The following is a 13,388-nucleotide window of genomic DNA, read 5'->3' on the forward strand; positions in this document are numbered from 1 at the left end:
TGGTGCACTAGGCAAGTCGAAACATGGGTCAAAAAGATGAAAGCCCTTCATTCTGGGTCTTACCCTTTCTCCTAAACCAGACCTGCTCAGTCTTTATAAACAGGAGCAGAAACGCTTCCTGCTGCTCGTGGTTATGAAGAGCACTCCTGCACCACTGGATCTTGAAAGTCCCATTTTAATGCTAAAACAGCTGACCTTTCAGTCCAAAGACTGAAATGTGCTATTGGAGTGATTAAGTACAGATGGCAAGGCCCAATGTGTGCAAGTGCCTGTCTGTCTCTTCTGCCTACCTGCCCTGCACTGCACCGGATTCCAGTGTTGTTGTTGTAATCAGACTGGTTACAATTCAGTTCACAATCAGTAAGAACTGACAACTGTCCAATTTACAAAGAACAAAGTCATTCTTATTTAATGTTCAGATGCTCCCCCACCCCCACCCCACCAGCAGAATGAAAAATGGACGTCTAGTCATATCTCTTGCTGTGCCTCTGCGTGTCCAGTGCTCTCGTTGGTTTGATCTGCACTCATTCGGTGTATACAGAACTCAGAATGGCCAGCTGTTATTGTCGTATCCGCCACCCGATTCGCCCACTGGTGGAATCGCCAGCTGTGTGTTTTTTACTTCTACAAGCCCTGTGACTGCACACGGGAGACGTGTGGGAAGACTCCTCTGCCCCACCCACCTTCCAGTTACTCGCCTCTTCAAACAGTAGACAGACCCGACTGTACTGGAGGATCAGTGCTGGCTGGAGGACAGGAGCATCACCTGTTTCAGAGAGCCCTGTCTGACTGACCCCACCCTCTGCTCAGTCGTGTGCCACTACTTGGGAAGCCCCAGTCGTAGTCGGCTAGTGACATGACCACGATCCAGACCCAAACCTGGGATCGCTCAGACAGGTGATTCACTTGTGTGGCCCCTCTGAGCTCTTACCTACTATTTCAGGGGCGGTAAAACAGGATGACACTCAACTGGCAGTCACAAAGCGTTCGAGTCCTGTGAATTTGGAGAAAACAAAGGTGCAGAAGGCTGAAAAGGCTCGCACCTCGTTTTGAGAAAGCCCAAAAAAGCAGCAGCTCCCTTTTCTACCACTAGAGGTCACCACGCCACTGTTTTACTCAGGCCTCACCTTCACCGTTCAGACGGGAAGGAATGGCATGTTGCATGCATCAGACAGAAAGGGTGATTTTGACTGTTGCTTGGGCAGAAATGCAGAAATCCAATTGTACTGAGCCTAATTACAACACAGGACAAGGCAACTTCCTGCGGTGGCTGGCAACAGTGTCCTTGGTCTCGCCATGCCAAATTCACAGCTCAGCCATGATCACCTCACCTCCACCAAGCAGGAAGTGCCCTGGTCTTGTCAAATACCGACACTTAAACTGGACCACAAAAATACAGACAGCTCCTTCTCCTACAGGCTTTTTGTCTGGTGACAAGAAAAGAAGGCGACTCTTGGACCGAGATCACAGTGTTATAGGCAGGTAGACTGGGGAGAAGTAAGACCGAAAATGAAGAGCCCTGGCTATAGTTCAGAAACACTGACAGCTGGTGTTATCAGACTGTTTGGACACAGTGTTGATCAGGATGAAGGGCACAGTTAGGCCCTACCACCACAAGGGGGCACCCAGGAGAAACAGTGAGCAGGCAAAAGGGAGGGTAAGAGTGGACTGTACTGTGGGTGGCCCAGCTCCTGTCGCTTTCACCCGGCTGCCCGAGTTCTGGTGCTGGTTGGGCCGGGTCCACTTGGGCCTGTCACGTGTGCGGGGGGGTTTGCTCTGGCCGGGATCAGTGCGAGGGGGCTTGCCATAGTTGTAGGTGTTGGGCCCATAACCAGGCCAGTCCTCACTGTACCGCTCTCCTGTTCCAGAACCACTGCCATCCTCACCTGGAGAGAGATGGGACAGAAAGTCAGAGGGAGATCTGTGTGCTGGGCTGTCTCACTGTACCGTTCAACTTCACCGTGCTGGTCTGAGTGCTGGTCTGTCTCACTGGGCTGATCTGTTTCACTGGCAGTGGGTATCACTTACTGGAGTCCTGGAAGTCAGAGTCATGGCCGCTCTGGGCCTGTCTGAGTCGGTTGGTGGCCACGCGCAGCTCCATGATCTGCTGCCGAGTCTTCACATCAGGGCGAGCGATGTCCACTTCCACTTCCGGGTTGTTGATCTGGTTGACAAGGCCATCCCCAGTCACGTCAGGCAGATACCTGAAGATACACGCAAGTAACACCTATGTATACACACTGCGTCCTGCACATTATCATCATGAAACCACTGCACACATGTATGCACACAGTACCAGGGGATGTGGGTGTGGCCTCAGGTACTCAGACACACCCACTCAGTGCTTCCAGCAGCAGCCAATCACAGGCGTCACAGGCAGTTTCAGGGGCGGGCTCTTTGTTCCAACTGCCTAACCACATACGGGCCCCTCACATGGGATACAAAAGGTATTGTTGCATCGATGACGGCCTCAGTTAATTAACTCAGAGAGTCTTCCCACCCTCAGTTCCTTCTCCCTATCCCCCATCTCCTGGCCTCCTCCACAGGGCCCCCTCCTCTCCTCTCCCCTGTCCTGTCCCAGCTCTCACCGGCCCCTCCCCTGTCCATTCCAGCACTTCTCCTCATTGGTGATGTCGGCAGCCATCTTTTCGTCGTTGCAGAGCGTGTGGGGGAGGGTGACCCAGAACCTCTTCATGGGGCGCAGTCGTTCCTTCAGGTCCGCCACCTGGGGGGGCAAGGCAGAGATAATCACTCCGCAACACCAGGGGGCACCTCCATCAGAGTCTGCTTGCTCTTTTATTACAGCTTTTTGCAGACACGTAACTGTGCAAACCTGCAGGTCTCTACATAATGCCTTCATATCTCTCCTTCCTTTAATCCACCACCCAGCCCGACTCCCCCAGGCCCCTCGCCGTCTCTGCCCCCCACTCCGACTCACCAGTCTGTCCAGGTTGGTGCCTGCCGCAGTGGTAGGTTTCTCCTCGGGGCTGTAGGTCCTGAACCTCCTCTTGCCTTCCTCCCTGCCTGGTGAGCGCCGAGTGCGAGCCGGGGCCGGGCGGGGGCTGCCACAGCCTTGGAAGACCTGGGGGGCAGGGGGCAAAGGTCAACACCATCACAGGCACTCCTTCACTGTCCTAATCTCTCTCCCAACCTCTCTCTGTCCACCACCCAGTCCAGACTACGCTGCCCCCCTCCATCCTTCCGAATCCAGGCCACCCTGAACCCTCCAGTGTCCCGCGTCCAGGCTCAGCCCATCTTCCGGTTCCTGTGTCTGGACCCCAGTCAGTGTCCCAGTCCTGTCACCTTGGTGGAGGTCTGCACGCTGTTCTCCTGCATAAACATGATGGCCTCAGAGATCTTGATAGCAATAGAGTCGGTGGCCAGTTCCATGTTGAACGGGCCCTCTAGCTTCTCAGCCACTTGCATCAGTGCATCTGAGGAGAAAAGAGAGCTCTCATTAGAGAAAGAGATCACACTTGGCAGCAGGTGGAGGGAGAGAGAGATCACACAGGGCAGCAGGTGGAGAGAGAGAGAGATCACACAGGGCAGCAGGTGGAGAGAGAGAGAGATCACACAGGGCAGCAGGTGGAGAGAGATCACACAGGGCAGCAGGTGGAGGGAGAGAGAGATCACACAGGGCAGCAGGTGGAGAGAGAGAGAGATCACACAGGGCAGCAGGTGGAGGGAGGGAGAGATCACACAGGGCAGCAGGTGGAGAGAGAGAGAGATCACACAGGGCAGCAGGTGGAGAGAGATCACACAGGGCAGCAGGTGGAGGGAGAGAGAGATCACACAGGGCAGCAGGTGGAGAGAGAGAGAGATCACACAGGGTAGCAGGTGGAGGAAGAGATCACACAGGGCAGCAGGTGGAGAGAGAGAGATCACACAGGGCAGCAGGTGGAGAGAGATCACACTTGGCAGCAGGTGGAGGGAGAGAGAGATCACACAGGGCAGCAGGTGGAGGGAGAGAGAGATCACACGGGGCAGCAGGTGGAGGGAAGGAGAGATCACACAGGGCAGCAGGTGGAGAGAGATAGAGATCACACAGGGTAGCAGGTGGAGAGAGATCACACAGGGCAGCAGGTGGAGAGAGAGAGATCACACAGGGCAGCAGGTGGAGGGAGTGATCACAATGGGCAGCAGGCGGAAAGAGAGAGATCACACAGGGCAGCAGGTGGAGGGAGTGATCACAATGGGCAGCAGGCGGAAAGAGAGAGATCACACAGGGCAGCAGGTAGAGGGAGAGAGATCACAACAGGAAGACTCACCGATGAAGTTGTTCCACTCAGCGTCCAGGTCGGCCTGGTTGGCCAGGCAGCCCTTCATGACGTTCCGACAGAAGGCGTGGCACGGCCGGAGGGTGGGCAGCCCCCGGCACAGCGGGCAGTACGACATCCGCATCAGGGCACGCACACACTCGCGGCTGGGGCTGGGCTGAGAGAGAGAGACAGGACAGAGTGTCACACTGGGGACTGGGGCTGAGAGAGAGAGACAGAGCGTCACACTGCGGACTGGGGCTGAGAGAGAGAGACAGGACAGAGCGTCACACTGGGGACTGGGGCCTGGCTGACAGAAAGAGACAGGACAGAGCATCACACTGGCGACTGGGGCCGGGCTGAGAGAGAGAGACAGATTGTCACACTGGGGACTGGGACCGAGAGAGAGAAACAGAGTGTCACACTGGGGACTGGGGCGGAGAGAGACAGAGTGTCACACTGGGGACTGGGGCCGAGAGAGAGAGACAGATCGTCACACTGGAGACTGGGGCTGAGAGAGAGAGACGGGAGTCTCTCGGACAGGAAACAGACAAGCAGACAGGAAGCAGGTGGACAGGGAGACAAGCAGACATGAAGCAGGCGGACAGGGAGACAAGGACAGGAAGCAGGTGGACAGGGAGACAAGCAGACATGAAGCAGGCGGAGAGGGAGACAAGGACAGGAAGCAGGTGGACAGTGAGAGGGCAGAAGCCAGGTGGGTAGACTTCTTCTCACCTTTGCAGCTTTGCTGGCGATGTCTCTCCCAGTGGCCAGCCCCTGCACCAGGGCTCGTGCTGCGATGAAGGCACGGGACACCTGTGGGAGACAGGATATTACTGTCCTTTTGCCCAGCATCAAGGACAGCCCCGAAGCCTAGCACAATTTGGGAATGTGGGGCTCAGGAAACGTGTTTGTAAATACAGTATATACAGTCTGCCTGCGCAGTGTTACCTGTATGCGCAGTTTCTGGGGCAGTGTGTACAGTTTATACAGTCTGCCTGCGCAGTGTTACCTGTATGCGCAGTTTCCAGGGCAGTGTGTACAGTTTATACAGTCTGCCTGCGCAGTGTTACCTGTATGCGCAGTTTCCAGGGCAGTGTGTACAGTTTATACAGTCTGCCTGCGCAGTGTTACCTGTATGCGCAGTTTCCAGGGCAGTGTGTACAGTTTATACAGTCTGCCTGCGCAGTGTTACCTGTATGCGCAGTTTCCAGGGCAGTGTGTACAGTATATACAGTCTGTCTGCACAATGTTACCTGTATGCGCAGTTTTCTGGGGCAGTGTGTACAGTTTATACAGTCTGCCTTCACAGTGTTACCTGTATGCGCAGTTTCCGGGGCAGTGTGTACAGTATCTACAGTCTGCCTGCGCAGTGTTACCTGTATGCGCAGTTTCCGGGGCAGGTCTCCAAATGGCTGAAGCTGCTCTGCATGTTTGCTGACACACTCCAAGTACTCGTCACTGAACTGGTACTGTGGGTTCACCAAAGAAAAGACCCTCTCTACCAGCCGTGCCCAGAAGTCTGACAGCACCTCCCCCAGACTCACACTGCCCCCTGCAGGGAAGGAGGATATAAAGAAAGGCAGTAAAGTATAGTGTTAAAGTTGAAAGAGATCACAGACAGTTTTGATCTTCAGCTATCCAGTCTAATTCTTGCTTTCTGTTTCTTTTGTTCACCCTGGTCCTGGCCAGAGAGAAACAGTATATACATAGACACCCCCACACACTGCAGTACACACACACAATCACACACCCCACTGCGCACAAACACACTCACATACCGCACTACACATGTCGACACACTCACACGCTGAAGTACACACAAGCAATCACATACCCCACTGCGCACGAACACACTCACATACTGCGGTACACACACACAATCACACACACACCACTTCACACAGACACACTCACACATACTGCAGTACAGACACACTCACACATACTGCAGTACAGACACAACACTCCACACAGACACACTCACTGCAGTACACACACAGACACACACCATCACACAAACCCCATTGCACGCAGACACACTTGCACTCGCACACTGCAGTACACACATCGTCTCACACGCCCCCTGCTGTCTGGGCTGCTGACCGGTGTAGTAGCGGCGCAGCTCGGTGAACAGGTCCTGGAACACTGCAGCATTCTGAGTGTACAGACGGCCGTACGTCTTGGTGAACATCTGGTTCATGGACTTCTCCGCCACGTCGATCAGCTCCCGGAAAAACTCTGAGTCAGAGAGACAAGGGGGTGTGGGTCACGCGAGAGCGAGAGATTGAGTACGACAGACCGAGAGATCAAGAGACCAAGAGACTAAGAAAACCAGAGATCGAGAGAGCGAGAGAGTGAGAGAGCGAGATTGAGAGAGCAAGAGTGAGAGATCGAGACAGCGAGATTGAGAGAGTGAGATATCGAGAGAGTGAGAGATCAAGAAACCAAGAGACTGAGAGATCCAGAGATCGAGAAACCAAGAGATCGAGAGAGCGAGAGAGTGAGAGAGCGAGATTGAGAGAGAGCCAGAGAGGAATAGAGTGAGAGAGCAAGAGACCAGGAAACAGGTGTGGCCAAGGGGACAGGAGTGCAGAGGGGTAGCAGCCAGAACAGGCCAGCGTCTCTTCCTGTCAGGCCTGGATCATGTCATGCGGTCAGGTGCTGCTGCCCACAAGCAGTGGCTCTCCTCCAATCTGATCTGCCCGGAAGGGCCGGTGCTGCCAGTGACACATTAACAGGGGGCTGGTTTCGAAGGGGCGGGGGCGGAGGAGCCCCCACTTCCCGGTCCTCCCCTGTGTGTGGTGGCGGGGTTGGTCAGTACAAGCCCAGATGTGAAAAACACACGACGAGCCAAATCAGCAAACCCAATGCTGTCCATACACAGCGCCCCCTCTGGTGGCTTCAGGTGTTAAAATAAACAGCATTTCATGCACTCTGTGGGCAGCTCTTCCCATTGGCGTTCCCCTAAAAACGCTCAGTTCTGCAGCACCGTTGGCCCAGTTGAGATGAGGATACTGATTACATTACAGATTACGATGTAACAAAGAAAAGCTTCTAGCCTATAGCTATGGAAGACCAATTATGCGGCAACTGTCAAACGTTAAAGCATCTAGAGAAGGAGATTCAGCAGTAATGAGGGTCAGGGTTAGTGTGGGCGCTGCAGAGAACTGAACTGCCAGGAAAAAGAAAATGACTTGCAAACCTATTATGCACTAATTTCTACACTTATTTCTGGGAGACATCATAGCATCTCCCAGACACCAGGGGGCGCTCTTTGCCAATGCAGTAGATCGTGGACTAGTCTACAAACAACAACTTGATTACCACCATTTTCCAGCAGCTGGGGATCCATCCAAAGGATATCATAATTACACACCATTCTCATTATACCAGCACTGTATTAAATGCAAAGTACTTTTCATTAAACAAGCTGATGTGTACTGTACTGTTACACTACTTTAAATGTCAATGAGCTGCTATGTACTCTATACTTTATTTTTCAGTTACACACAGTAATAAAATTCTAAACACTTTGCACCAGAAAACATAAGCAAAAACAAGCTACAATAGAAAAATCTGATCCAATTATGATCCTTCAGTTTTGAAAATCCAGAGACCCCTTCCTCTTTTAGACGCTGGATAATCACTGATCCACTGTGTCGGTGTCCTGTCTGGTGCACAATTTGTCTGATTTCTGAACATGTGCTTGAATCACTGTGGTTACTCTCTTGGCTATTTGATAGATGCCATGCTTACTGGGCCATTTTCCTGTTTTTTCTCTGATAATAGAACTTTTCTCATTACAAAAAACCTGAAAACCCATATGCCCCGAGCTGGAGCACCAGCTCTCTTACCGTCAAATTTGCGGTGGCGCTGCGTGAAGGTGGTCAGCAGGAAGTTGCTGGTCTCGTCCACAGCAGCCAGGAAGTCAGTCTCACTCTGGCGCGCCAGCCCCTCCTCCATCTCGCTAGAGCAGCAGGTGTAGTCCTGGGGGCAGAGCCGCAGGTGCTCCCCTGTGGGCCAATCAGAGAGTAAATCTCATCAGGGACAGACCAATTGGAGAGAAGAGCTGTCACAGAGCCCACCAATGGGTGATAATAGTTGTCCAATCACAACCTCAAGACCGTCATCCAATCACAGATGAGCACCTTGCCAATGCCCCGCCTGTTCAATAAGAAGAGCTCTCCGCATGGTGCTACAATGTGGTAGTCGCCAAGACAAGTGAAGCTCATCCTTTTAGCTGCCCCATTCTGGCTGCCCAGGGAGAGGAGGATTCCCTTATGCTGAAGGGCCTGGCCTCCTGTCCCAGGATAACTCAGGAGGTGAGGTCATCTTTTGAACAGACTTGGTGGCAAATGGGTCCCGTGGCACCAGCTCTTAACAAGAAGAGTGTATTCTTACTGTGCTCAAGTTACAAGTCACTCCACATTCACGTCTCCATCCAAAGGATGCAGCCAAAGCCGCAGCATGCAATGTAATGCATTCAGATGCACATCAAGGCCCATTAAAGGAGGTTACGAATCAGGGCAGAGCAAAACACAGAAGGGTCCCAGGTCCGATTTCAGGAAACAGTGAACCATTCGGCCACACGGTGCCTCGGGCTGTTAGCCAACAGCCACTTCTGATGCGAGAGAAACATGGCACCACCTGGTCGCCTCACAGCCTGCACTCAGACAGGAAGTGATGCGCATGCGCAGGCCTGACTGCAACATGTGTTTGAGTAGAAGAAAGGTTACAAAAATGAGAAGCAGCTACCCAGCTCATGGAGCTTGTTTGCAGACAGGGGGATTAAATTGCAGTTTGGGATATTAACACCCCCACACCCCCTGAACCCTACTCCCTCTTCTTCAACTAATCAGACATCTGCTCCCCAGGCCCCTGGGACAGCACCCCCCCCAGCCTGAACGCCCTCGGCCCCCGCCTCACCACACACAGCTGGGCTCAGGGCGGAGGCTGCAGCTTCAACACAAAACACAGCCTAACCAACAGCACCTGCAGGTCGCGACTGATCTTGTCTCACGCTCCCACAACCCTTTCCATAAAGAAGCCCCCTTGGTCAGTTTTAAATGCACTTCCCTGTAGTTTCCACTTGTCTCCTCTGGTCTGTGTCTCTCTGGTTCTGAATAGGTCCAGAGCCGACTTCTGTCTTTGAGGAATCTGAAAACTTAGATCAGGTCCCTTCATAATCTTCTAAAGAGTTCAAGACTGAAGAGGTTGAGTTCCATTAGTCTGTCAACATAATATGTTTCCTTTTTTAAGCCTGGGAATGAAACTGGTTGCTCTCCTCTGGGCAGATTCCAGAGACGCAATATCTTTGTTATGCAATATATATTTGTGTCTGTGATGGAGGGGTGTTACTGTTGTTTTCTGGGAACAATGTCTGATCTGATTGGGTTTCACGCGCTGTTCCTGTAAACGTCCCCTCTGATTGTTCCCAGATCCTGCCTCATTAGTCTGATGACGAGTTCTGGAGCTGAAGGGGATCACACCTCAGCTACAAGCTCAATCACTGTGTTCCGACCCACGTCCTCACTGAGGGCTACTGGGGTAGAAACATGCTGCCGTCTGCTCCTGACATCCCTCGAACCCAGGGCCTGCCCTGGGCAAAAAACAGTCTTCCGGGCTTCCGTCTGGCCGACACCCCCCTGCACCCAGTTGTGCCAGGCGGAGGGACAGTCTGCTCGTTTCGGACTGGAGGAGCCGGCCCAGGGCTGTCAGGGTCGCTGCAGGGCCAGGAGCGGCCCGCCTGTGTCACACCCTGGGCTCTCGGCCCCGCAGCCAGCAGCTCCCATGAATTAAACCGCCCAGGAGTAACACATGCCTCCTGGCTCTGGGTGGATATAAGCATCTTGGATGAGGGGCTCTGAGTGATCTTACAGTCCGCCATCAAGCTGATGTCAGACTGAGTAAACGAGGTGAACTGAATATTCGAGCTCTCAGCTGGAAGAGAAACCGGCACCAGGGCCTCCAGGAGGAGTCAGACACCCCTGACAGACTGCATCCATTACACCACAAACTGCTGCCATTGCCCTCTGACAGCCCCACACACGTGTAGCTTGGCTTTTCTTTCAGCGCCAGCAGGTGATGGGCGGGTCAAGGACACCTGATAGAAACAGGCTCCTTGCAGAGGTGCCGTGCTGCTCAGTGCCTGTGTCTGAGGGTCACACAGAGAGGTCGTGCACACGCCATCTGGCCCCCCTCCCCAAAACCTATCCCCCCTTTTCACCAGCTGCAACATCAGGACCCTGCAGCCTACAGCTGGACATTCCCCATCACACCTGGAGCTCTGAGGTACTGTCAAACCTTGTCTGCCGCTGGGGACGCTGCAGGGCCTGACGCAGACAGCTGATACACCAGGGATGGGACACTCCTCTTGTCTAGAAATGAACAGCACTGACACAGACAGGCACAACTGGGCGCGCTGCAGGGCCTGACGCAGACAGCTGATACACCAGGGATGGGACACTCCTCTTGTCTAGAAATGAACAGCACTGACACAGACAGGCACAACTGGGCGCGCTGCAGGGCCTGACGCAGACAGCTGATACACCAGGGATGGGACACTCCTCTTGTCTAGAAATGAACAGCACTGACACAGACAGGCACAACTGGGCGCGCTGCAGGGCCTGACGCAGACAGCTGATACACCAGGGATGGGACACTCCTCTTGTCTAGAAATGAACAGCACTGACACAGACAGGCACAACTGGGCGCGCTGCAGGGCCTGACGCAGACAGCTGATACACCAGGGATGGGACACTCCTCTTGTCTAGAAATGAACAGCACTGACACAGACAGGCACAACTGGGCGCGCTGCAGGGCCTGACGCAGACAGCCGACACTCAGGGCTCGGCTCTCCTGCTGGCTCTGTGAAAGGGGGCACAGTGGCACAGATCACGCCAGGCACTGCCCGCCCCCTGAGGTCGGAGTGCTCCCCTTGGGACTCTTACAAGACCGATCGGGGGTCCTGACAGTGGGGGAATTTGTCTTCTCTCGACCCGTGACAGGCTGGGCAGCGCTGGGACACAGGAGGCGCCTCGGATCAGAGTGCCAGCTAACAGCCGGCTTAATAATTAAAGACGATTTCACGGCACTGTGATCACAGAGTGAGGGAACGTTCCTGCCGTCCTGGAAGAAGTCAGGGGATACGGTCTTCCCGACACATCCCAGCACAAAGCTGCAGACACACGGCACGCACGTCCACCTCACACACGCCGGGACAGACTCGCAGAACGGCGGGGGGGGAGACAATAGCAGCTCTCGGACAGCAGACAATGCGCACACACGCAGACACTTGGGAATCACCCGACGGTACCCACACGCACAGCACAGACGCTGTGCCGCACAGGTTCAAAGCCGAACCAACCGCGGTTCCGAACGAGGGGCTGCCGAGTTCGGGACTGATGCACAGAGGGTAGTGACCTGTGGGGAAGCGAGCCGTGGGGTCCGGGAAAGGGGGCGCGAACTGCAACAACACACACACAAAAGACACCCAGGCGCAGCCCTTCCTCGCTGGCACGGATCGCGCAACAATGATGCTCGCCACTCACTGCCCCCCCCCGGCTTTGTTCGCGGACTCACACAGCCCCCCGCGCCCGCACCAGGCAGCTCTTACCTGAGATCTGCGTCTGCGGGGCCGTGGCGAGGCTGAAGCCCTTGGCTCCGTACGCCAGCCTCACCTCGCTGCAGCTGCGCCCCCCGGCCGCCCCCCGACAGAGAGCGAGCAGGAGCGCCAGCAGGCAGGGCGCCGGCAGCCGGAGCGCCATGGTCTGGGCAGCCCGCGCTCTCCCGGCCGCACGGGGACCGAGCGGGTGGCTGCGGTGAAGGAGAAGAGCGACGCAGACACCGGCTGCTGCACCGGCGAGACCCTCTTCTGCCCGCAGCGGCCCTTTCCGCTAACCCGGTGCTGCTGGGGAGGCGCTGAGAGGCGTCTTCCTGCTGCCAAGCCCCTTTGTGTGGAGACACACACGACCACCGCGCAGCGTGCAGCAGCCTCGCGCCGAGGTGCAGGCGAAGCCCCCTTGTCTCGCGAACAATCCGTCTTCGAACAATGAGCCTCTGGCAGGCACGAGGAGGGCGAGGGCTGGGTGGGACCGCGAGCTCCGCCGGGTCCTAAAGTCACAGCAGCCTCCGTGCCGGCCGCGAGCTACAGAGGTATACCCCCCTCCCCGAGCCCCTCTTCGTCTCTTTAACACCCCCCCCCTCTCCTTCCACCGCCCCCTCCTCCTCCTCCTCCTCCTCCTCCCTCTCGTGGGTCCTATCCGCTCACTCAGACTCGACACCTGCTCCACAGACAGAGCGCTCGGTTCCGCCCGAGACTCCTGTATCCCGGGACCAACACCTGGTCTTCATTTCTACAGGAGCTGGAGACCGGCCCTAGACGCCGAACAACTGGACAGAACCAAGAAGGGGCGTCTTGTCTCCCGTGCACCTACCCATCTAAGTCGTCTTGAGGGCTCGCTGATGCCCAATCAAGGCGCCACCTGTCCACGCGATACGGAAATACAGCGGATCAAACCCAGTCAGTGAGAAGGGCTTTCTTAGCGCTCTCTTAATCTGGTTTAATGGCCGTTCTCCCGTCCTCACGCTGCCATCTGTTCGCGATCGAAGGAGCCGGCCCCACGCCGCAAATGGCATCCCTTTTAACTCCGTCCCAAAGACAGATTATAAGCGATCGATAGTCCATTTAAAAAGCGATCAACCACCGATACCCCTTCAATCCCGCCGAGACATGTGGACCGGCGAGTCGGGTTTTTTCAACCTGGGAGGGGAAGAAGGGACAGAGGAGACCCGAGGGCTCAGCTAGCGAGGGCTGGGCTGCGGGACGCGGGGCGCTCGCCGGCTCTGAGCGCGCAGGGAAAAGGAGACACAGCGACGCCTTGCGGACGCAGGAGAAACTGACTGTCTCTGCGAGCTCCGCCACCCCCTCCCCCCCCGAGGGGACCCTGACACTGATCTGTAACTCACACCGCACGGTCCCAAGGCGGGGAGGGGCGGCGCTCTTCCACAGCGAGATCAGTAGTTTTCAGGAAGAGCAGGATTTACAGCGCTAACTCCTGGGTGTGATCCGCTATTTCTGAGAGCCCGATTCCGGTGACTAGCGCCCTTTGCTGCAATATAAAACTGACT

The 13,388-nt window shown here is 55.2% G+C and overlaps 1 protein-coding gene across 1 annotated transcript; it reads right to left on the reverse strand.

Annotated features, from left to right (window-relative positions):
- Positions 1-1,605: 1,605 nt before the first annotated feature.
- gpc2 (glypican 2) lies at positions 1,606-12,454 on the reverse strand. Its single transcript, XM_088628518.1, has 11 exons — positions 11,875-12,454; positions 8,114-8,272; positions 6,363-6,497; positions 5,636-5,811; positions 4,992-5,072; positions 4,269-4,434; positions 3,304-3,434; positions 2,939-3,082; positions 2,589-2,725; positions 2,029-2,204; positions 1,606-1,886 (listed from the first exon to the last, which is right to left on the reverse strand). The coding sequence occupies exons 1-11, from the start codon at positions 12,023-12,025 to the stop codon at positions 1,606-1,608; spliced, it is 1,737 nt and encodes a 578-aa protein (XP_088484644.1). The 5' UTR covers positions 12,026-12,454.
- Positions 12,455-13,388: the final 934 nt, after the last annotated feature.

The sequence above is a fragment of the Lepisosteus platostomus genome, chromosome 4 (genome assembly GCF_059453375.1).
Source record: "Lepisosteus platostomus isolate fLepPlt1 chromosome 4, fLepPlt1.hap1, whole genome shotgun sequence".
Classification (NCBI taxonomy): Eukaryota; Metazoa; Chordata; class Actinopteri; order Semionotiformes; family Lepisosteidae; genus Lepisosteus; species Lepisosteus platostomus.

Coding starts and splice junctions, on each gene's coding strand:
- gpc2 (XM_088628518.1), bottom strand. CDS start 12,025: ATGGCGCTCCGGCTGCCGGCGCCCTGCCTGCTGGCGCTCCTGCTCGCT. Junction 3,083..3,303: donor GCGTGCAGACCTCCACCAAG/GTGACAGGACTG, acceptor CCTGCCCCCCAG/GTCTTCCAAGGCTGTGGCAG. Junction 1,887..2,028: donor CTCTGACTTCCAGGACTCCA/GTAAGTGATACC, acceptor ATCTCTCTCCAG/GTGAGGATGGCAGTGGTTCT.